General features: G+C 39.8%; 1 protein-coding gene across 1 annotated transcript in view; it reads left to right on the top strand.

Annotated features, from left to right (window-relative positions):
- MNAT1 (MNAT1 component of CDK activating kinase) overlaps window positions 1-25,805 on the top strand; it is a 224,839-nt gene that overhangs the window by 93,178 nt on the left and 105,856 nt on the right. Inside the window, exons 5-6 of the mRNA XM_002719546.5 lie at window positions 2,797-2,937; window positions 9,039-9,164. Of these exons, the coding sequence (XP_002719592.1) occupies window positions 2,797-2,937; window positions 9,039-9,164 (267 nt within the window). The remainder of the gene's footprint in view (window positions 1-2,796; window positions 2,938-9,038; window positions 9,165-25,805) is intronic.

The following is a 25,805-nucleotide window of genomic DNA, read 5'->3' as shown; positions in this document are numbered from 1 at the left end:
AGCCTGAGCCAAACTAGTCACCTCACAGTGAAGGTGTAGAAGTGTGCAGGCCGACTGGGCCGATGCAGTAGCTCTTAGCAGCCGGTTTGATCTACAGGAACGAAGTGGGGGGGCAGAAAACAAAGATCACTTTGTGCTTACATGGCCTTGAGGTGTTGGTGGGCACTTAGCTCGAAGAAGGAGTCTAGGAGCATGATGAGCCTGGGGAGACTAGGTGCCTAATTTAATTTTGGACATGCTGAGTTTGAAGCATATGAGTGAAACATCTTTTCTGTATGAGAACTTTGTATTTGCTGGAAGATTCCTTAATGTGTGAATTGGGAAAAATTCCAATAGAGATTATTTCACATCAAAACTATGCATTTCTCTGAGGTCTGTTAATTCATAGATGTTGTTAGTGATCTCCATACCTATTGTATTCTCTCCCTGTGTGCTGTATTTGCCTAGAGATGTCACAAATTCTCAATATTATGTTAAAATTTAGCAGTACTATAATATCGTCAAAAGAAAGAGTCAAGATTTGAAAATAAAACCATTCAGATTTTACTGTATTTCTCATTCATAAGAATTAAAGAGCATAGGTAGAATATTACATTAAATTTTTTTTTTAATATTTATTTGAGAGGCAGAGTTAGAGAGGGAGGGAGAAACAGAAAGACCTTCCATCTGCTCGTTCACTCTCCAGATGGCTGCAACAGCCAGAGGTGTGCCAATCTGACACCAGGAGCCAGGAGCTTCTTCCCGGTCTTTCACATGGGTACAGGGTCCCAAGGACTTGGGCCATCTTCTACTGCTTTCCCAGGCCATAGCAGAGAGCTGGATTGGAAGAAAAGCAGCCAGGAAACCAGTACCCACATAGGATGCTGGTGTCACAGGCAGAGGCTTAGCTCACTGCACCACAGTGCTGGCCACAGAATATTCCTTTAAGTATGAGTTAGAATTGGACTGAGTTTCAGAGCCTGAAACTTTTAATATTTCTGAGGAACTTCATAAAAGGGAATGAGTAGATCTGTATTTCAATGTGTCAGCATACTAGTTTTGAGTTCTGAATTCTTTAGTCCACAAAGAGAACTCTTAAAATATGTGTCCTAGTGTTAGAAAAAGTTCAGTACTATTTAGAACTTCAACATCATAAAGATTTTCTTTTAATTTTGGAGAAAGCTAAGTACTGTGATAATTTTTCATTGTCTTACAGGTTTTGGAAATTATTTTTGTCAAAGCCAGTATTTCAAATATAATTGTTTTTGAAAAAGATGTACTTTAATTATTTGAAGTACAGAGTTACAAAGAGAGAGAAAGAGATTTCATGTGCTGTTCACTGCCCAAATGGCTGCAACAGCCAGGCTGAAGCCAGGAGCCTGGAGCTCCAACTGGATCTCCCATGTGGGTGGCAGGGCCCAGCAACTTGGGCCATCTTCTGCTGCTTGCACTGGGCACTTTAGCAAGGAACTGAATAACTGAATTGGAAGTGGAGCAGTCAGGGCTTGAACTTGTGCTTAACGGGATGCCTGCTGCATCATAACGCTGACCCCTAAACAGAGTGTTTTAACCTATAGCTTTGTATGGAGAATTTTTTTTGGTAAGTTTTATTTATTTATTTGAAAGGGGAGAGAGAGAGAGAGAGAGAGAGAGAGAGAGAGAGAGAGAGAAAGAGAAATAGAGAGAGATATCTTCCATCCAATGGTTCACTCCCCAAAATGACCTCAACGGCTGGGGCTGAGCCAGGAGCCAGGAGCTAGGAGCTTCTTCCAGATCTTCCACGTGGATGCAGAGGCCCAAAGACTTAGGCCATCTTCCACTGCTTTCCCAGGCACATTAGAAGTAGAGCAGCTGGGGCCGGCGCTGAGGCTCACTAGGCTAATCCTCTGCCTTGCAGTGCCGGCACACCGGGTTCTAGTCCCGGTCGGGGCGCCGGATTCTGTCCCGGTTGCCCCTCTTCCAGGCCAGCTCTCTGCTGTGGCCAGGGAATGCAGTGGAGGATGGCCCAAGTGCTTGGGTCCTGCACCCCATGGGAGACCAGGATAAGTACCTGGCTTCTGCCATCAGATCAGCGCGGTGCGCTGGCCGCGGTGTGCTGGCCGCGGCGGCCATTGGAGGGTGAACCAACGGCAAAGGAAGACCTTTCTCTCTGTCTCTCTCTCTCTCACTGTCCACTCTGCCTGTCCAAAATAAATAAATAAATAAATAAATAAATAAAAGAAGCTGCTGGCTCCTGGCTTCGGCCTGGCCCAGTCCCTGCTGTTGTGGCCATCTGGGGAATGAACCAGTGGATGGAAGATCTCTCTTTCTCTCTCTGACTTTCAAATAAAAAAAAAAAAAGAAAAAAGAAAAAGAAGTAGAGCATCCTTTTATGGGATGCCCGATGTGCAGTCAGAGGCTTTACCTTCTACACCAACATGATAGGCCCCTGTTTTTTGTTCTTGTATTTTTTTTGTTTATGCTTTAAGTACCTTAAAACAAATGATTTGAAAGTGTTGGTAGGAATTATATATTTAAAAATCCCCCCAAAAAATCCCATTATTAAATGTAATTATTAATGATATATATTATTAATGCTGGGCTTTGTGTACTTTGTTTAGGTCTTTGTTTAGTGTTAGATGTTATTCTCTTTAATAGTAACATGTCCACATGAAATAAAATGAGTTCTAGTTCCCACAAGTAGAATTGTTGCATTATTAAAATATAAATCCCTAGTATGTTTCCTACTTCCAGCAAAGATGGTTTCAGATTGTAATGTAGAATTGTTGTTGTTTACTCAATTTATCACATGCTGAACACATTAAATTTCTGTTTTAGACTCGGGAACAGGAAGAACTGGAAGAAGCTTTAGAGGTAGAACGACAGGAAAATGAACAAAGAAGACTGTTTATACAAAAAGAAGAACAGCTGCAGCAGATTCTAAAAAGGAAGAATAAGCAAGCTTTTCTTGATGAACTGGTATGTGTTAGTGCTAATTGTGATTAAAAAGTCTTCAGGACTTCCATTTCCTGTTTATGATGCTAGATAATGGCACTCACACAGTTTGTACTTGGGGTCACCTTTGGTTTTGCTCGTTATTTTAATATCAGTATATCTGTTGCTCAGTAAGAGGCCACCTCCCCAAATAGCATTCTTTTATGTTCCCAGTTTCCTGAGTTAGGAATTCAAGTGGACCTCCTAGCCCAGTGGAGACTCCAGAGGTCTCAAGGCTGCTCTCCGTGGCTTCTTTGTAGTTGTGTCTAATGTGGTGGCTCAGGGCTGCATGAGAGATTATTCCAGGAGTAAAAAAAATAAAAGCTCTTAATGTTGAAGACTTGGGGTGTGAAAATGGCACAGCATCAGTTCCACCATATTTATTAGTAAAAGATCCCACTTAGTATCAAAGGGAAGGAATATAGATCGTACTTCATGATGCGGAGATTGTGGCAATCTTTAATCCACAAAGTATATGCTTGGGGGAAAATTATGTTTTTCTGGAATATGGTATAATATAAATTTATTTGCTACTCAGTTTCTATCCCAAAGTGAGTTTAGTGATAAGCATATTAAACATGACTTTAATTGTAATTTTCTTACTCATCTGCCTACTTATTTATATCTTGTCAACTGCTATGAAGGATCTGAAGTGATTTGCTCTAAGTGTTTTTGTGAACATGTTCTGGTGTATTTTACTTCTTTTCTAAAAAAATTTTTTGTCAATATCCATTTATTTTTAGATGAGACATTAAAACTGACATAAACCAGAATACGCGTAATAGAATATTTAAATGTTTCTAAGCTTACTGAGTAAAACACATTGTTTTCAGAGCATTTTTCTCCTGATTTCTAAATCTAGCACAGTTTTCAGTGTTTTGACCCTGTGCTTAGATGCATAATGACTCTGGTTACTCTGTGACAGAACTGTGTTTCTTATTTTTGCGTAAAAAATGTATTTGTAAGAAATGGCAGTGTTTTGCAAATTATTGCTATTTTTGAACAATTAGCTCTCTAAGTAGTCAACATTGTTAGATAATAGCAGTAGCAATAATAACTTAGGTTTGTGGAGTGCTTCATGGATTTGATATCATCACAAACTAGAAAATTTTCCTTTCTAAAAAAGTCATTTTGCATTGTTCGTTTTCCCTTTCTGTTCATCTAATTCATTTCTGTAAAGTATTTGTTTTATATTAACACAATTAGCTTCCTTCTCTAGTTGATTTTCTGTAATTCTATGATGGGATAAAATGTGTGTGTGTGTGTGTGTGTGTGTGTTACAATAATTTTGCCTAAAATGCACTTAAAGCCACTTATGCAGGAAAAAAGACAAAGCAAGGTTAATTAATTTAGAAGTAGGCAAGCCAGTTAGGGAAAAATAAGAGTAAGGATGCAAATGATGTTTAGACAGAAAATACTTACAAAATCTGCCTGCTCTGTGTGAGTAGAATATAAATTTGGTTTTAAAAATGAGGACAGTACGTATAAAATAGAATAATAATACTTTCCCTGCAACTTTAATTAGTTCTTAAGTGACAGGTATGATTTTATCAATGGAAATGCCATATGAGTTGTGGTTTGTGTTTTGTAGACATGTTTAATGAGAAATTAAAAATGTTCAAGAATGTATTAATAAATACTGATGTTACTGTTTTATTCAAAGTTTCTTAATTTTATACAAAGAGAAGCACAGTTTTGGGAGGGGGCGGGATGAAATGCTTCTTTCCCATACATACAAATTAATTTGGAATTAATTTCAAATATAAAGCTTTGATAGCAAATAAAAATATGCTTTTAATGTCTTATTTTTCATCTGATAAAGAGTTTTGAAGTTAGCTACCTTTGCATAGCATTTATTCTTGCATGTCATTTAGTCCTCATGAGCACTAAATTTTGCTGCCTCATTAATATGAAGCTCCTCTGACTTAGTGAATCATGAAGCGAGATGTCCAACAACTGTAATGTGCATTGCATGGGACCTGGAGTTAACATTGGCTTTGTGAGTTTCCACCCTTCTTGTTTTCTTCACCTGCAAGTTATTACTACACATATTTTCCTCACTATTTGGATCATATAATATGGTAGCTAAATAATTCTTAGTATTTTTTAACCTATTTTTGGATTTGGTCCTTGTGCCAAAAGTCACTTTTTACATCTTTTAAAAAGCAGTGACATTACATTATATTGTACATGATTGGATTTTAATGTTATAATCTTATGTTTATGGCTTAGCATTTGCCTTAATGTTGCCTAAAAAGTCCATTTACTTAATCCTAATTGTAGACTCCATTTTTTTTAATTGGTTTGGAAAAAGATTTTCAAACACGTCCTGACTTATTAAATCTTTTTATATTCCTGTTTGAAAATTCCCTTCAGTTTATGTCTTAAATTTTGTATGGCCTAAATGATTGTCAAACATTTTAGCTGATTTTTACTAGAAATATTGTTTGCCACATGGCTTCCTTAAAGTCAGTTCAAATAATCTTTTATAAATGGTCATTATGTGGTTTTTAATGAGTATTACAGGCAGTCTTATTAAAGTCACTTTAATATTAAACAGTGTACCTCCAGATAATTGGGTTAGGAAACCTTTCAAGGTAAAATGTAACGCTAAGAAGAATGAAGTACTTGAAAGGTGGAATCTGCATGTTATGTGTTTCACAGAACACATATATTTCACATAGTCTTTTTTACGTTATAGCTTTTTTGCTGTTAGAGCTTCTGCTTAATTCTAGTTTAACACCTACAGAGGCATTCAGCCCCAAAATGTTGAGTGTTAAAATGAGAATAAAAGGAAGTTTGAAGTAAATTCTTTGCTTTAGTATTAAAATTTTTCTATTTGTAGAATACTTACTTTAATTACATTTCTGCTATTTACCAAGGCATTTTAACATTTAGTTCCTTTTATGTAAAAACCAGAATTATGCCAAAAATTTTTTCTCCCCCTTAAGATTTATTTATTTATTTAGGGGCCAGCGCTCTGGCTCAGTGGGTTAACGCCCTGGCCTGAAGCGTCGGCATCCCATATGGGCACTGGTTCTAGTCCCGGCTGCTCCTTTTCCGATCCAGCTCTCTGCTGTGGCCTGCGATAGCAGTGGAAGATGGCCCAAAGTCCTTGGGCCCCTGCACCTGTGTGGGAGACCCAGAAAAAGCTCCTGGCTCCTGGCTTCTGGTCGGCGCGGCTCCGGCCGTTGTGGCCACCTGGGGAGTGAACCATCGGATGGAAGACCACTATCTCTCTCTCTCTGCCTCTCCTCTCTCTGTGTAACTCTGACATTCAAATAAATAAATAAATCTTAAAAAAAATATTTATTTATTTGAAAGGCAGAGTTGCAGAGGCAGAGAGAGAGAGAGAGAGAGATCTGGTTCACTCCTCAAATGGCTGCAATGGCAGAGCTGGGCTGATTCAAAGCCAGGAACTTCTTCCAGGTCTCCCATGTGGGTGCAGGGGCCCAAGGACTTGGGCCATCTTCTACTGCTTTCCCAGGCCATAGCAGAGAGCTGGATCGAAGAGGAGCAGCTGGGTCTCAAACCGGTGCTCATATGGGATGCTGGCACTGCAGGCGTCAGCTTTACCCACTACACCACAGTACTGGCCCCTTTCATAAAATGCTTAATGACAATCTGGGATGGCAGTAGGGATTTTCAGCCATACTGTTACTAATGTAGTACTAATGTACTAAGCAGTTGTGGAGTATGTAAGGTATTCAGGTATGTTTTCATACCATATTTCATTAATTCTCCTGCATTAGTGCTAAAGTGACGTCTCAGTACTTTTGCTTGACAATAATATTCTGTGTTTTTTTTTTTTTTTGACAAGTAGAGTTATAGACAGTGAGAGAGAGAGAGAGAGAGAAAGGTCTTCCTTCCGTTGGTTCACCTCCCAAATGGCCGCTAAGGCTGGCACTGCGCCGATCCGAAGCCAGGAGCCAGGTGCTTCCTCCTGGTCTCCCATGGGGTGCAGGGCCCAAGCACTTGGGCCATCCTCCACTGCCTTCCCGGGCCACAGCAGAGAGCTGGACTGGAAGAGGAGCAACCAGGACAGAACCGGCACCACAACCGGGACTAGAACCCAGTGTGTCGGAAACCGCATGTGGAGGATTAGCCAAGTGAGCTGTGGCGCCGGCCCGTCCATTTACTTTTTTTTTTTTTTTTTTTTTTTTTGACAGGCAGAGTGGACAGTGAGAGAGAGAGACAGAGAGAAAGGCCCTCCAATGGCCGCCGCGATAGGCGCGCTGCAGCCGGCGCATCACGCTGATCCGAAGGCAGGACCCAGGTACTTCTCCTGGTCTCCCCTGGGGTGCAGGGCTCAAGCACTTGGGCCATCCTCCACTGCACTCCTGGGGCCACAGCAGAGAGCTGGCCTGGAAGAGGGGCAACCGGGACAGAATCCGTTGCCCCAACCGGGACTAGAACCCGGTGTGCCAGTGCCGCAGGCAGAGGATTAGCCTAGTGAGCTGCGGCGCCGGCCTCGTCCATTTACTTTTGAAAGTTTTAATTGTAGCATTGCTTTAGCAGAGACACTTGTATTATAAAATCTAGATATGAAATTTTATGCTGGGCAAATAGGTTACATTGCTTATTATTTTAACTTCTGCTACACTATAATTTTTTTTAAAGATTTATTTATTTATTTGAAAGAGTTACACAGAGAGGAGAGGCAGAGAGAGAGGTCTTCCATCTGATGGTTCACTCTGCAGTTGAATGCAATGGCCGGAGCTGCACTGATCTGAAGCAAGGAGCCAGGAGTTTCTTTCGAGTCTCCCACGCTGATGCAAGGGCCCAAGGACTTGGGCCATCTTCTACTGCTTTCCCAGGCCATAGCAGAGAGCTGGATTGGAAGTGGAGCAGCCGGGTCTCGAACCGGTGCCCATTTGGGATGCTGGTGCTTCAGACCAGGGCATTAACCTGCTGCACCACAGTCCCAGCCCCAGCTACACTATAATCTTAAAACAGTTCCTTAAACTATATTAACCACATTTGGGCCTTAAAATTTAAAGGTAATTAGATTTGGATAGAAAGTTAGAATCTGTTTTTGTGCTGTTAAATGTGAACAGTAGAGTTTCTTCAATATTAAATTATGGGTAGTCACTATTTTAAAGATTTATAGCTCATTTGAACAATGTGTTTGTTTTTGCAGACAATCTTGGTGTTGGAGAGGGAAATGTACTTTTGTTTACAGATATAGAAGGCACTGTGTGTGTGTGTGTGTGTGTGTGTGAGAGAGAGAGAGAGAGAGAGAAAGAGAGAGAGAGAGAGGGAGAAATTCTCCTTTCTAAATCTTCCCTCTGCCTGGCTTTCTAGGTTCTTATTTAACTGAGTGTCTGGATAACTTTTCATTTAGGCCTTAGCACCACAACAGTTCAACCATGTAAAAAGACTAAGTTTTAAACAGGATAAATGGCAGTCTGCATAGAAGAATTAGTAATTTGCTTGTGTTGTTAAAATGTGTGTGTGTGTGTGCACAGATTTGTGAAAATAGTGGCTCTGATTTAGTGTTAATCAATATAAGACTTAAAAATCCTTTATCATTTTGTGATTTAATTAAAATTTTTTGACTTAATTTTTAAGAGTCAGTCAGTAGAGAAGAAAATATGTTCACTTTTGGTTGTACTTACAATAGTTCTATTGTGCAAAGTAAAATACGGATAATTTCCAAAGGGCCTCAGGTAAAATCTAATGGGAAACAATTTCAGACTGGTCTGAATTCACTGTTAAAAAGAATGTGTCTCAGATAAACATCTGATCTACGTTATAGTACTTTGTACCACTCTTTTTGTGATTAACTTCTATTTTTTTTGTTTCAATAAATATGCTTGGTTTGCTAGATGAAATAGGATCCTATTATATTGTCTTTAATGTGGATTTTATAAAAATACTTGTTTGCAGGTTATTTTGATTTATAAGCCTACAACAGCCTTTTCTAATTATGGAATGTTAATATTTTTTGTAAAGTGTTCTCCATAAAATGAATATTTAGTTTTACATCAGATGCTTATAGAAAAGGCATGATTTAAAATATAAATCTTGTTGCTGTTTAGTGTTCCCTTTTTAACTTTCATATTGATCTTGAACTTTTCTCTTAGGAGAGTTCTGATCTCCCCGTTGCTCTGCTTTTGGCTCAGCATAAAGATAGATCTACCCAGTTGGAAATGCAACTTGAGAAACCTAAGCCTGTAAAACCAGTGACATTTTCCACGGGCATCAAGATGGTAAGCCTTGTTTTAATTGCTTTTTTTAAAGAAATTGGTCAAGTATTATACTTTATGATTTTATATTGATTTCTGAAGGAGCCTGAAGGGTTCATATGTTTAACAACAGTGTCTGATCTAAGCTAGATGTCTGGAAATATGGTATGTGTAGTATAAGTAGAAAGTGAAAAGTAATACATAATTTTTTAAAATTAATTTATTTCTTTGAAAGAGTTACAGAGAGAGAGAGAGAGATAGAGAGGAGACACAGAGAGATCTTCCATCTGCTAGTTCATTCCTTAAATGATGACAACAGCCAGACTGAAGCCAGGAGCCAGGAACTTCTTCTGGGTCTCCCACATGGGTGCAAGGACCCAGGGACTTGGGTCATCCTCTGCTGCTTTCCTAAGCCATTAGCCAGGAGCCACAGTGCCAGCCCCATACATAATTTTCCAAGTACACAACAAAATATTGTTGTATGTGAAAATTGTTTTTGTGTATTTTTCTTAATTTTTAAGTTTGTAATGTAGAAAAACATTTCTTGAAAGAAAATGCATAAATATTGTTAGGGAATTAATTATTGGCATATATGAAATAGAACACAAGTATATCACTTTATATTTCCTTCAACAGTTCTCCATGTACATAACTTATAAAGGTATTTATTTGAAAGGCAAAGTATCAGAGGGATAGATAGAGAGTGAGAGAGATTTTCCATCTGCTGCTTCACTCACCAAATTCATGCAACAACTGGGGCTAGGCCAGGGTGAAGCCAGGAGCCAGAAACTCCATCTGGTCTCCCATGTGGGTGGTAGGAACCCAAGTGCTTGGGCTATTATCTGTTGTCTCCCAGGCACATTAGCAGGAAAGTTAAACAGAAGCACAGAGCAGTTGCTACTCAAATCAGGCACTCGAATATGGGATTTGGGTGTCCTAAGTGGTAGCTTAATCCACTGTGTCACAATGCTCATCCACATATGCATGTATTAAAAAAAATACTTTGAAGCCATTTTTAGCTTTGAGACCGTTTTAAAGATAGACTAATTTGGGTTTTAAAAGTGTTTATTTTTGCCATTCACTCAAAGGAAAGATTTTATAAACTAATGATATGAGGATTCTTCAAAAAATTAATTGAAGAATAGAATTAAAGGTAAGTTCATTTTGCTGCAAAAAATTTGAAATCCATAATATACGCTCCCATGAGCATTTTGAAGACCCTCTTATGTTTGTATACTTTCATAAAATTTCTTCATTTGGGGCCAGCATCATGGTGCAGTGGATTAAGCACTGCCTAGGATGCCAGCATCCAATATGGACACAGGCACGAGTACTGTCTGCCTTACTTCCAATCCACCTTTCTGCTTAGCTGTCTGAGAGTGCAGTGGAAGGTGACACACATGCCTGGGCCCCTACCACCTAAGTGAGGGGCCCAGATAGAGTTCCAGGCTCTTGGCTTCAGCCTGGCTCAGCCCCTGCTGCTACAACCATTTGGGGAGGGAACCAGCAGAAGTAAGAGGTCTATCTGCCTGTCTCTCTCTCTCTCTCTCTCTCTCTCTCTCCATCTCCATCTCCATCTCCATCTCCATCTCCATCTCCATCTCCATCTCGTTCTCTCTCCCTCCCTCCCTCTCTGTGATGCTGCCTTTCAAAAAAAAAAGTTGTTTCTTTTGTTTAGGAAATAGATATTTTGGCATATTGACTTTAGTATGTGTTTAGCATTTCATATTTTTGAGATAAAGTCAACTGTTAAATTAGTGAATGTATTTTAAAATAGTTTCATTGTAGTAGTATAAAAAGTGTGATAGCATTATTAAGGATTGGCCTTTGGATCCAAACAGACCTGAATTCAGCTCTCAGCTAGGCTGTTTATTTTTAAAATTTATTTGAGAGGCAAGGATAGAGAGATAAAGAGTGCACTAGAGAGCACCCATTCAGTGGTTTGCTTCCCAAATGCCAACAAGGGCCAGGGCTGGGCCTGGTCAAAGCTGCAAGCCAGGAACTCAATCCAGATCTCCCTGGGGATATGGGAATCCAGTTACCTGTGACTTGACTCTACAGTCGGCTTTAGGAAACTGGAATCTGTGTATGGAAACTGTATTCTTACATGGGATGCAGGTGTCTTAACTGCTACACTAAATGCCTGCCCCTTACCCACTCGTTTAGCCAGGGCTTGACATGGACACATTTCTTAGTCTCTCTAGTAAGCTCTTTTTTTCCTTGCCTGTAAGGTGGTGATGATAATCCTGTCTCATAAACTTACTGAGGACATTAAGTGAAAGAATGCGAACAAAGTGCCCAGCAGAGTGCTTGTATCTAAGCTCTTGATAAATAAAGCTACTTATTATTAACAATGACATGAATTGATGACATAGGTTTAATTTTCTAAAAGATTTATTTATTTGAAAGGCAGAGGTACAGGCAGAGAAAGAAGGGGTGGGGGAGAGAATCTTCCATCCACTGATTCACTCCCCAAATGGCTGCTGTGGCTGGGGCTGGGCCAGGCTGAAGCCCGGAGCCAGAAACTTTTTCCGGGTCTCCCATGTAGGTGCAGGGGCTCAAAGACTTGGGCCATCCTCCATTGCCTTTCCAGGCACGTTAGGAGGGAGCTGTATGTGAAGTGGAGCAGCTAGGACTCGGATGTGGGATGCCAGTGTTACAGGTGGTGGCTTAACCTGTTATGCCACAACGCTGGCCCCAGCCATTTGCTAATTTATTCTATCACTCTTTACCTTCTGTAAGCATATATAATGAAAACAGCATTGGAATTAGAGTAAGAACACACATGTTCACATTTTGCCTCAAATCTAACTGTGTGACCTTGGACAAGTTTTCTGTTTTCATCTATAAAATACGGTTATATCTCACTTCATAGGATTGCATTGAGGGTTAAATAATGTATACCTTGGATATTGCCTGGGATTTTTCCAGTGTTGAATAAGTATGAAATAAAAATTAATTACCTGGGCCGATGTTGTGGTTTGGAAGGTTAAGCCACCACCTGCAATGCTGGCATCCCATATGGGCGCTGGTTTGAGTCCTGGCTGCTCTACTTCCTGTCCAGCTCCTGCTAATGCTCCTGGGAAAGCAATGGAAGATGCTTAGGTCTCTGCACCCACATGGGAGACCCGTAAGGAATTCCTGGCCCAGCTCCGGCCGTTGTGGCCATTTTGGGGAGTGAACCAGCAGATGGAAGATCTCTTACTCTGTCTCTGTCTCTGTCTCTGTCTCTGTCTCTCTCTCTCTGTGTACCTCTGCCTTTCAAATAAATACATAAATAAATCTTTTAAAAAATCAGTTACCTTTCTGCAGGTGCTACTTACTCCCAAAGCAAGGAAGCAGTATATAATAATTTGTTTTTGTAATATAAAATTTCTTCATATATCTATCGTATACACAAGTGCTGTTCAAAAGCTTAAAATTTTTTTTCTTTAAAAATAATGTTTCCTTTCAAAGTATAAACTTTCAGGTTCATAGTTTATTGTGAAATGCTTATAGTGTCAATAATGTTATGTATTATCAAGTTCAGAGGAGAGCTCTAAATTTAATCATGCCATTGCTAAGGTAAAGTCTCTGTTTTGCACGCTGCCACTGTCCTTAAATTAATAACCATTGAGGATTCTTTTACACTAAGGCCTGCAGTTACTATATTTTGATGTTCAGTTTACCCTTCTGTCATCTTTGTCAGTTTATAAGCTCCTGGACTTGGTACCTAACAGGCTTTCTGTAAACCTTGGCTGGTAACTGAGTCGTTGAATGGATGGATGTGTGGATGAACAAAGGAATGGTTGATCGCAGTCATACCAGTCTTTATCTGTTTTAATCACAAAATGAATCCCTTGGCAAATTGTACTTTGCAGTGCAAGTATCTACCACTTTGACATTTGTAGTGAATGAAAATTATTTTGATTCCTTAAGTTGATATACGTTCCTATTTATCTAGTACCATGTCGGGAAGCCATAAGAATAGCAGAAAAAGGAAAGAATAGAATATTTTTGCTGTAGCTGATGCTCTGAATTTTAGTAAAATTAGAGAACAGTGTTTGTTAAATCATTAAATATTTTTCCTTACTCTTTTTGACAGTATGTTGGGTGTTTTGTGGTGAATTCTAGAGAGAGAGGCAGCCACTGGTAAACAAGTTGTACTTTGGTTATACAGGGGGATATCAAAAAGTTCATGGAAAAGAAAATTAAAAGATAAATTTATAATAGAACAGAAAGTTTTTGAAATCCATGCATAGTTTCCTGTGAGCTTTCTGAAGACCCCTCCCATTATTATTGGTCAGAGTCTGATAAACTGTGCAAGAAGTTGTGGAGTTGAGAACTGAATTTTCCTTTTCATTTAAAAGCTCAAGATGATGGAATTTGCAGAACTGTTGATTGACTTTTATCATTGGATGCCTGTGAGTTTTCCAAAATGAGTATTAATGCCATGCAGTATTGAAGTGACAGAGGTTACCTTGAAAAGACCTGTCAGGGGTGTGCTGTTGTGGGCATGTAGGGAGTGAACAAGCAGATGAGATCTCCATTTCTGCCCTTAGCCTCTTAAAGGAATAAATAGCAACAAGAAATCTTTAAAAAAAATAAGACTCGGCCAGCTCACTAGGCTAATCCTCCGCCTCGCGGCGCCGGCACACCGGGTTCTAGTCCTGGTCGGGATGCCGGATTCTGTCCCGGTTGCCTCTCTTCCAGGCCAGCTCTCTGCTGTGGCCAGGGAGTGCAGTGGAGGATGGCTCAAGTGCTTGGGCCCTGCACCCCATGGGAGACCAGGAGAAGTACCTGGCTCCTGCCATTGGATCAGCCGCAGCGGCCATTGGAGGGTGAACCAACGGCAAAGGAAGACCTTTCTCTCTGTCTCTCTCTCACTGTCCATTCTGCCTGTCAAAAAAAAAAAAAAAAAAAAAAAAAAGACTCATCAGTTCAGAAACTTTCCAGGATGAAGTCTAGTGGTAAATGGCCCAGTATAGCTACAGAATTAGTGTTTCTTTGTTTGCAAATGGAGCACAATTATTATCGACCCCAGGTTATCTGTCTCACTTGTAGGTAGAAATTGACGAGAGGCCAGTATGCAACCCACACAAGGTATATTTGGAGGCTTATGCTCTAGCTTAAGGGAGACAGCATGGTAGGACCCACTGGCCCAGTAATGGGAACTGGACAGGGATTTTTATCCTATGAGGAGACCTACTGATTTCCTTATGATACAGAGCACTTTGATCAACCAGAAGTTCTAGCTTCATCCCCTGTGGCACACAGCGATTTGATTTGCACCAACTTGGTGTTCTGAGCAGGAGCAGTTCCATCTTTTGCACACAACTCACTCAGAATGGCTTTGTTCCTTACTGCCGCTACCCCTGGGAAGTCATGGACGGTTACCTGGGCATGTGTGCAGGCCAGAGAAGTCCCTAACAGAGCGGTAGAGGGCCTTTTTGCTGTTTGGGTCCAGATGTTCCTTGCTCCTAATTGGGTGGAGCTGGAAATGAATACATGCATACGTATATACACAGGTCAGGAGATGGATATATGTCAGGTGTTGATGGGAGAGGCTTGATTTTGTTCCTGACTCATGGTGAGTATGCAAGAGTGAATGTCTCAAAACAGTACCAAGGTGTTTTCTAATTAAAGGTAATACTCTAATTCTAAAAGGCAGAGGATTATTTGTTTTACTGTTCTCAATGGATAAGGTCGTATTTACTGTTCTTTTACTGTTGCCTATTATATAATATTGCTTCTTTGGCAAATGTGTAGCAGCTGTTTCTATTTTCCAGTTCTTTTTCTTTTATAGTATATACCAGTATAATATTGAATTAAGTTCTGGCTTAAGATCTAAGTAGAAGACTTAGACTTGCTTAAGTCTTTTGCAACTGTATATTTCAGTTGCTGACTCCAGCAATCTGAAAATCTGGATGATTTGATATTTACTTGGCTGTACCTCCAAAATTTATCTTGAATTTTATATACTTCTCTACATTGCTATCGGGTTAGGCTACTTGCCATTATTTCTTTTCTGGACTATTACAGTAGCATTCCATCTGGTCTCTCTGTTCTGTGTAGCTATGATCTTTTCTTTAGGTATGTTGGGTAGTTCCCCAAATGAAAGATGATATAATTAAATAACCCTGAAAAAAATCACATCATCACTTCCTTGTTTAATATCTTCCACTGCCTTCCCATTACAGCTGGAGTGAAATCCAGAATACTATCCATCCACTTTCTTGTCTTTGTATTAAGTGAATGGTGAAAAGGAGTTAGCCATGCAAAAATCAAAGCAGAGAACAGCAACAACAGAAGGCCTGTGATAAGAAACAGCCTGTTCTAGAAACGAACAAAAGGCACTATTAAGAGAATGCTTCCCCTTCTCTCTTGCTCTTTATAGTCAATTCACACTGACCCTTTGGCTATCCTAAAATATCTTCCCTTTCTTACCCCAACCTTTCATAATATGTATCCTCTCAGAAAATGTTTTATGGATACATTGTTTAGTGCTTGTCTCCTGTTACATTAAAAACTGAACTAGAACAGGGTTTGTCTCAGACACCTAGAGTAGACTCAGGTACATGGGGGCCCTTTATTAAATATCTTTGGATGAGTGAATGAATCTTACATATTAGGCTCACATTAAATAGTATGAAGATCCTGAAGTACTTCTAAACCTCTGTACCTTTTTAAATGTAATTTACTCTACTTGGAATACGTTTAACTGCTTATGAACACTTAGTTACAATTTGTGGCATTAATCAAATGTCATTTCTATGAGGATTCTTCTGAGTGGAATTTGATTAAATGCTCTGATGTCTTCCCCAGCATTTTGTTTATACTTTTAAAATATATAGTAACTCCTGCTTTGCATTGCAGAAGTTATTATTCAAGCCTGTCTCATCTTAAATGAGGTCCTTGAGGACAGAATATGTTCTGTGACAGAATTTTTTTTTAATTTTATTTATTTTACAGATAGAGTTAGACAGTGAGAGAAAGCCAGAGAGAAAGGTCTTCCATTGGTTCACCCCCCAAATGGCCGCAACAGCCGGAGGTACACTGATCCGAAGCCAGGAGCCAGGTGCTTCCTCCTGGTCTCCCATGGGGTGCAGGGCCCAAGCACTTGGGCCATCCTCCACTGCACTCCCAGGCCACAGCAGAGAGCTGGTCCGGAAGAGGAGCAACCAGGACTAGAACCCAGCTCCCATATGTGATGCAGGCGCCGCAGGTGGAGGATTAACCAAGTGAACCAAGGCGCCGGCCGGCCCCCGTGACAGAATTTTATGTGTGCTTTTGGGACCTGACTACCATGTTACCTAATTAGTGGGAATGTAGCAAAAAGTTTTAAGCAAATTATTGTCCTTATTTTTCTTAAGTTCACAGCATTCTGCTTTGCTCTTGAGAAATTCCCATTGGGGTTAAGCAGGGCTTCATTCAATTTACAGCCAAAATTAAAAAATAAAATTAAAAACTGTCATTGTTACTTTCATAGATATACCTAAATTCTCAACACATTATCCCATTGCTAGTAAGAATGATCGTTCATGTCATTCTTCCTTGTCTGAATTCTTACCTCTTTAATACCTCTGCTCTATGTTGAAGTTCTTTTAACCTTCTGGGAGTAGACTTCTTAGGTAGTCCAGTGTTTTTCTTTTGCCCTAAATGGAGGCCATTTCAGGGTGTTCTGTTCATTTAAAAATTACAGTTGGCCCTCTGTATCTCTGGGTTTCGCATCAGTGAATTCAACCAACCACAGGTCAAACATATTTGGAAAAACAAATTGCATCTGTCTAGAGTATGTGCAGACATTTTTCCGTTGTCATTATTCCCTAAATAATATACCATAACCACTGTTTCCGAAGCGTTTATGTTAAGTAGGCATTGTAAGTCACCTCGAGATGACTTCCAGTATGGGAGGGAGAAGTGTGTAGGTACAAATACAGAACCATTTTAAATGGGGTACTTGAGCATGTGTGGATTTCAGTATCTTTAAGGGATTCTGTAATGAATCCCCTGCAAATACCACAGGACAACTGTGTTTGGAAAAGCCAGCTTTCAAATTTTTTGAAGACCAATCATTGATTTGATCAGCAGATTTACTAATTTGACCAGAATAGGCAGCCTTTGCCACATTTCTCTGAGATTAGCGGATGGATTGACTGTGGTGAAGCTGTTCCAGCAGCGTATCTTAATGAGAAGAAGAGCTCTCGGCTCAGCTCATCTTGCCTTGAATGTGGAGCAGATGGGTCTCAGACCTCCCTGGTTTGAAGTTCAGCAACTTGAAGATTAGCAGTGGGTCATTTTCTAGACTCAGAACTCACTGCTGATGGCACCATGCTGTATTTGTTCCTAAATTCCTGTGCAGTTTGGTTAAGAACTTCTTACTTTTTCCCCTGATTACTTTTTGGTGGAGATTGGGGATAGAGAATATGCTGTACAATTTGCTGCTTAGCCTGCTTCACGTACTTTCAGTTTATTTTTAGTAATTTTTAATTACTAAAGCAAGACACACATATTGGGAGAAAAAAAGAATTTTAATATTGCCTTTATGTTCTTCTGAATGTCTGTCTCAGAATGGTACTTAACAATTACTTACCTTTAATTTTTTATGTTTTTTTCCATATTATTTTTATCTTAAAGAATTTTTTAAAAATTTATTTGAAAGAGTTACAGAGAGGCCGGCACCGCGGCTCAACAGGCTAATCCTCCGCCTAGCTGCGCTGGCACACGGGGTTCTAGTCCCGGTCGGGGCACTGGATTCTGTCCCGGTTGCCCCTCTTCCAGGCCAGCTCTCTGCTATGGCCTGGGAGTGCAGTGTAGGATGGCCCAAGTGCTTGGGCCCTGCACCTGCATGGGAGACCAGAAGCACCTGGCTCCTGCCTTCGGATCAGCGCGGTGCGCCGGCTGCAGCGCGCTGGCCACGGCGGCCATTGGAGGGTGAACCAACGGCAAAGGAAGACCTTTCTCTCTGTCTCTCTCTCTCTCACTGTCCACTCTGCCTGTCAAAAAATTAAAAAAAAAAAAAAGAGTTACAGAGAAAGGTAGAACGAGAGAGAGAGAGAGAGAGGTCTTTCATTCCACTGGTTCACTCCCCAAATGACCACAATGGCCAGAGCTGAGCTGATCCAAAGCCAGGAGCCAGGAGCTTCTTCTAGGTCTCCCACGTGGGTGCAGGGGCCCAAGGACTTGGGCCATCTTCTACTGCTTTCCCAGGCCACAGCAGAGAGCTGGATTGGTAGAGGAGTAGCGGGGACTCGAATTGGTGCCTATATGGTATGCTAGTGCTGCAGGCTGGGTCTTTAGCCTGCTGCGCCACAGCGTCAACCCCACATATTATCTTTTTAAACTAAGAAATTGAAGTTTTTGAGATTGTGAGGAAAAAGGCCCTTAAGTATATAAAATGGCCAGCCTTTGACCTCTAAGTATAGGGACATTGTTCTTTTTTCTGCATATATGTCTTCATTTCTCCAACAGCCCATTCCAGCCTACTCTTTATAAATTTTATAACTGCCCACCTTGTTGGTCATATGTGTGCTAGCTATTTGATTTTAAACATTTTGAGAGCAAAGGCTGCACATATTAAGTTAGTTTTATATGAACATGGATGTTTGGGTACCTAAATAGTATCAAATATTCATGATCAGTTTTAAACTTTCAAAGGTAGGAAGCATTAATGCATCCTTAAATAATGTGAAGAAAAACACTACTCTTTAAGAGATTACGAGATTAAGGCTTTTGAATTAAGAGACAACGTAGTGCAGAGGAAAGATAATGAGCATAGACTGAGATAACTCCAGATTCACTAATGTGTAGCTGTGTGTCCCTGGGTAAGGTATAAGCCCTTTATTCTTCTGAGCTTGTTCTGCAACTGTAAAATTGAGAACTTTTAATTTCATGATTGTTCAGAGGATTGAAGTACATATGTAAAATGATGGACCAGGGACAGCTGCTGTACTAGCAGTTAAGAGGTCCTCGTCCTATGTTGGAGTGCCTGGGTTTCATAGCTGGCTCTGGCTCCTGCCCTAGGCTCCCTGCTGGTGCAGACCCTAAGGCACTAGTGGTGAGCCAAGTGGTTGGTTTTCTGTCACCCACTTGGGAAACTTGGATTGAGTTCCTGGCTTCTGGCGTTGGTCTGGTTCAGCCTCCACTGTTTGCAGGTATTTTGGAATTGAAGTAGCATGTGGGAGCTCTGTGTCTTTCTGCCTCTCAGATAAATACATTTTTGAAAAGCCAAACCCAATGTCCAGTATATGCTAGCCAACTGGTAGATAGTAGTAATTATAATTACCCATGGTAATATTACTATTAATGTTTATTGGTACTTTAATAGTTCAGTATATAAGTGAATTGTTTTATAATTTCTTTTTTTATTAAGATTTAGTTATTTATTTTAGCAAGAGTGACAAAGAGGGAGAGACAGAGACAGAGATCTTCTGTTTTCTGGTTCACTCCCCAAATGGCCTCAGTGACTGGGTCTGGTCCAGTCCGAAGGCAGGAGCCCAGAACTTCATTCAGGTCTCCCATGTGGCAGAAAGGAGCCCAAGTACTTGGATCATCTTCTGCTGTTTTCCCAGGAACATTATCTGGGTGCTGGATCCGAAGAGGAGTAGCCAGGATTCGAACCAGTGCTCATATGGGATGCTGGCATCACAGGCAGTGGCTTAACCTGCTGTATCACGATACTAGCCCTAGATTTCTTTATATTGTTTAATTTGTGAAGTATATTTTTAGGATTTTAAATTTAAGGAATTTTTTTAAAAAGTTGGTATTTACCCGCTTATATAAATCTTTAGTATTGCTGCGACTTTGGCTTTTTGTTTTATATTGAAGTTTTTTTTTTTTTAAATGTAATTGTTAATTCACAAATAGTGAAGGTCATTTTTTGTGGTATATAGAGTTTTGACAGATATGTAGAGTTTTATATTTACCATGACAATCATAATATATAGCAGTTTCATCACTTCTCAGAATTTCTGTGCTGACCTTTTGTAGTCAACCCTGTGACCCCAACCACTGGCAAAACTAGTTATCTATTTGCTATCCTCATTTTTATTTTCCTAGAGTATCATGCAAATGGCATCATACCTTATATAGGCTTTTAGATCTAGATTTGTTTATATACCAAAATGCACTTAAGATTCACCCATGGGGCCAGTGCTGTGGCACAGCAGGTTAAGTTGTGGCCTGAGCACTATCATCCCATGTGATGCTGGTTTGAGTCCTGGCTGCACCACTTCTGATCCCGCTCCCTGCTAATGCACTCAGAGAAAGCAGTGGAAGATGACCCAAGTTCCTGGGCCCTTGCCCAACTTGGGAGACTCGGGTGAAGCTCCTGGCCCCTGGCTTCAGCCTGAACCAGAGGACGAAAGATGTCTTTCTCTGTAACTCTGATTTTCAAATAAATAAATTTTTTTTTAAAGACTCATCCATGTTGCTGTATGCATCAATCATTTGTTCCTTTCTGCTGAGTAAAATACTATTGTATGTATTCTCTCTCTCTCTCTCTTTTTTTTAAAGGTTCTATTTATTTAAAAGGTAGATTTACAAAGAGAGGCAAAAAGAGAGAGCCTCCATCTACTGATTCACTTCCCAGATGGCCGGAACAGCCAGGGCTAGGCCAGGATAAGGCCAGGAGCCTGGAATTCCATCCAGGTCTCTCCTGTGGGTGCCAAGGGACCATGTACTTGGGCCATCTTCTGCTGCTTTCTCAGGTGCATTAGCAGGATACTGGATTGGAAGTAAAACAGCCAGTACTCAAACTGGTGCTCATGTAGGATGCTGGCTATTGGCTATTCCAAGCTGTTGCACTGCACCACAATACCAGGTGTATTTATTTATCCATTCATTGATTGAAGGACATTTGAGTTGCTCTTGGTTTTATTCTTTTTTTTTTTTTTTTTTTGACAGGCAGAGTGGACAGTGAGAGAGAGAGACAGAGAGAAAGGTCTTCCTTTTGCTGTTGGTTCACCCTCCAATGGCCGCCGCGGTCGGCGCACCGCGCTGATCCGATGGCAGGAGCCAGGTGCTTCTCCTGGTCTCCCATGGGGTGCAGGGCCCAAGCACTTGGGCCATCCTCCACTGCACTCCCTGGCCACAGCAGAGAGCTGGCCTGGAAGAGGGGCAACTGGGACAGAATCCAGTGCCCCGACCGGGACTAGAACCCGGTGTGCTGGCGCCGCAAGGTGGAGGATTAGCCTAGTGAGCCGCGGCGCCAGCCAATCATTTTAATTCATATTGGGATTCTTATAACTAAAGTATGTCATAGAATACTTATTTTTATAACAATTCAGCATTTGGTTCAAGGGCAAGGTAAACATTAGAATTATAAACTGTTTATGTGAATTTATTAGTGTCTATTAGTTGCTAAATAAGGAGAATGACACAGAATGTCAATGAAACATCTAAATGTTTATGAAGTGTTTTATACTCTTTGGAAAAATCAATGCTAAAGTAAAGGATGAAAAGTAATATTTATTGATCACCCATATCCCAGGGGTTGATTTCACTGGACAAATTAATATTGCATAACCACTATAAGCCAGGGACAGGCTAGGTGATAGATACAGAAGAATATAAACATTGCTTATGAATTCATGACCTATGACTTTTTTTGAATAATAAGTGTTATCTTTGCTTTGATGTCTTGATGAAATGAATAGTATGTCTGGTATATGTGAGAGCAGTCTCTGGTTGGTTGCTAGGGAGTGGTATGGGACACTCATTCTCTTTCTATTATACCTCTATCTAGTGAAAATATTAAAAAAGAAAATCACATATCCTCCTATTTGGAGACAGTAGGATTTGAGCGCTTCTAATAGTGAACTGACTGGGTAATCTAGGGCAGGAGCCAGCCCAGTGATCTTTTCTTTTCCTGATCTTTTTACTTGAAGAAAATCTAACAGAACAAATAAAATCAGATGTGCTGAACTTGGAGAAGGTTCAAGGAAGACATTTTAAAATGATTAAGGGTTTTGGAAATAGATCCTTTGAGATCTGACTGAAAAGACTCAATTTATGTCTAAAGCTAGAGACAGATGAAGGGTTAAAAATGGGCATAAGGGGCTGAAGTTGTGTTGCCTCCAGTTAAGCTGCTGTCTGCAATGTTGGCATCCTATGTCAGTGCTGGTTTAAGTCCTGGCTCTTCCCCTTATGATCCAGCTTCCTGAAATGCCCCTGGGAAAGCAGTGAACGATGGCCCAAGTATTTAGGCCCCTGCCTCCCACGTGGGAGACCTGGTGGAGTTCTAGGTTCCTGGCTTTGGACTGGACCAGGTCCGGGTGTTATGGCCATTTGGAATGTGCAACAATGGATGGAAGATCTCTCTGTGTCTCTCCCTCTCTCTGTAACTCTACCTTTCAAATAAATCAATCTTTTAAAAAAAAAGCTATCTTTAGAAAAATATAGGCATAAAATCATGACTATGAAATGAGAAAGTGAATATATTTTAGTTATAGTCCTACAGTAATACAAATAACATGTTATTTTTGAAATAAAAAATTTTTGAAATATATTTCTATGTATGTATTTTTTGAATATATTTTCTAGGAATTAAACTCTGTGTGCGGTAGAGTCCTAGAAAAATTATTTATGTAAAAAATTGTCAATCCAGTGTCTAAGACTTCCATTTAAGCACTGTTTTATGTCTGAATAGGAAAAACCTCATTTTATGTATATTTGTGCTTTCTCTGTGGTGATGGCTTTTTGAACTCTTAAAATGAGGATTGCAACTTTGTTGGCTGGGTGTTAGTTATTTTAATCTGATTTGTTTGGATCTCACTAATAAATTCTATGATCTCTTATTTCCTCATCATTTTGCAAACAGTTCTAATTTATTTTTTCCCACCATTATCAATAAAGCTATTTTTGATTTTATCATTCTTAGTTAAGCCAGTGAATAGATCTCAAAAACAGAAACACAATTTTTCTTCTCCATTCATTTGTCACTAATATCTACACAACAAAGACTCATAGGTAACTAAAATCAGCTTTTCGATAACAAGCAAAGACACTGGTCATTTCAGAAACTTGGAAACAGAATCTAAGCTAAGAATTTAGTATTTCTTTAGACTTGATAGTGTTTCTAAACCTTATTTGCATGCCAGCTGGGAATAAATGAGCCATAAGATAACCTGGGAATTGTTTTAGTTGTAACTTTTGACCCTTTATGGTTGGTTGTTGGGGAGTAGTATGGGGCACGAGCCATACATTACCAAAGGGGAAAGCTGTTGAATGTTTAACATTAATGTCTTTAAATTTTAGTTCATAGTGTCTGTGGGAGAATCAGAAAGAGCTAGAGTGCTCATTTGTCATATAAATCTGCTTTTCTGAGTACAAAAAATAGTACTTAACTATTTGCTTCAGATATTACTTATTCTTCTGAACTCATTGGAAGATTTATCTCAATGTTCAAAATGTATTATAAAAATTTAATACTCATTTGTATATAAAGTAAGAAAATAGAAATAATATAAAGCCAGCAGTTATGTTTTATAAAACCATTAATTTGTCCCAAGCAATATAAGTGCTGTACCATTTTGCTTGAAAAATAAAGAGCAGAGCTTGACTTATTAATTCTATTGTTAATATATAATTTGCTCTTTGATAGTAAATCAAGGTGTAGCATTTGAAAAAATCAGATGTCCTTTATTAAGTCTTATAAAAATGCTAATAGTATTAGCCTATGGAGTATTAGAATAAAAATATGTTTTGGCTGGCGCCGTGGCTCACTTGGCTAATCCTCTGCCTGCGGCGCCGGCACCCTGGGTTCTAGTCCCGGTTGCTCCTCTTCCAGTCCAGCTCTCTGCTGTGGCCCGGGAGGACAGCAGAGGATGGCCCAGGTGCTTGGGTCCCTGCACCCACATGGGAGACCAGTAGGAAACACCCTGCTCTTAGCTTCGAATCAGCACAGCGCCGGCCGTAGCAGCCATTTGGGGGGTGAACCAATTGAAGGAAGACCTTTCTCTCTGTCTCTCTCTGTCTATAACTCTACCTGTCAAATAAAAAAAAAAAAAAGAATAAAAATATGTTTTAGTCTGTAAATGTGTTTTGAAGTGCAAGTTAAGTTAGTAACAGTCTTATCAGTCCTTACATCTTTATAAGATCCACAGAGAAATGATTAAGCCATCTCATTAGCTGGTCATTATGAGGTGATTACTTTTTCTTAGCATTTAAGCATCTCCAGTTATTTTATGTTATTTCAGTGCCGTTGTGGTATATTGGAATTTTCACCTTTGAAATCTCTGAAAGGGTTATATGTATGTATGTTTGATTTAACGAGAATTTAAATGAAATAGTTGTTACAAATAAGATAATTCTAAGGTGAATACTTTAATATGTCCTAAAGTTAGCCTTTTATAAAATGAATAGCCCCTCAAAATTGCAAATTTGATTTTTGCTATTTTGAGAATTGTTCAAAATAGGTTGATGTATTATAAGTTTGAATTGTGACTATTCTATTACATGTAACTAGTCCTTGACTTAATGATGGTTTGATGTATAAGTTTTGTCTTTATGATAGTGTAAAAGCAACATGAATTTAATATAAGCTATCAAAGTTTGATGGTTTCTTTCTTGGCTGATGATATATGGTATGATATCTTCTTGTGATGTTGAGCGGCGGCGGCAAGATGCAGTTTCCCTACAGTTGTGATCATGAGGGGGAACGGCCTGTACTATCCTGTTTGCTACATTTTGGTGTTTGTAGATGGAGTATATTAAACACATTTTAAAAAATAATTCATTTCCTTATTTCAAAGGCAGAGTGAACAGAGAGGGAAAGACAGATCTTTCATCTGCTGGTTCATTTCCCAGATGCCCCCACTTCCCAAATGCTTACAACAACTAGGGCCAGGCCAGGTCAAGCCCAAGGACCAGGAACTCCCTCTGGGTCTCCAACATGGGTGACAAGAACCTGAGTACTTGAGCTATGGTCTGCTGCCTTCCAGGCACATTTACAGGAAGTAGGATCAGAAGGGTGGGGCAGCAGGGACCAGAACCAGACACTCTAATGATGGAGTGTGGGCATTCCAAGAGGCAGTTAAACCCTCTGCACCAGAATACCTGTTCCTGAACACATTTTTCGCTTACAATATTTTCAATTTTTGATGGATATAGGCGGGTATAACACCATCCTAAGTTAAGGAGCATCTGTATATATTTAGCTGTATGACCTTGTACGATCACTTAAACTCTTTAAGCCTTAATTTACTCAGCTCTTAAGAAGATTGTGCCGATGTTACAGGGTCATTGAATATTTTATGAAGTAATTATATAAAATTCTTATGATATCTGGCCCATCATAAAAGTTAAGGGTAAACGGGTACAGATATAAGTAAAAACTATAACATGGAATGACTTGCACTTGATAGTAGGGTTTGTGACTCTTAGCTGTATATTTTATACAGCATATTTTTTATCACATGTTTTATACGTGGTCTACCATATATAATGGGAAAAACAGCTATTTTCTCCTATTATGTACACTTGAAATAGAATACCTCTGGTAGCCAAAATTTGTGTGTGTGTGTGTTTCCACTAACATTGAGCAGTTCTCCATCAGATATTGACTAGATGTCCCATCATTTAACCCAATTCAAACACTAAATGGCGTGAATGTAGATCCAGAAGGTTAAGGGCTCAGTTCCAGAATTCCCTACCCCCACCCCCACCTTCAGACACCAGTCAGAAGCC

This window comes from Oryctolagus cuniculus, chromosome 20, assembly GCF_964237555.1.
Source record: "Oryctolagus cuniculus chromosome 20, mOryCun1.1, whole genome shotgun sequence".
Taxonomy (NCBI): domain Eukaryota; kingdom Metazoa; phylum Chordata; class Mammalia; order Lagomorpha; family Leporidae; genus Oryctolagus; species Oryctolagus cuniculus.
The sequence above is the reverse complement of the archived record's forward strand: the minus strand, read 5'-3'. Positions and strand labels throughout refer to the sequence as shown.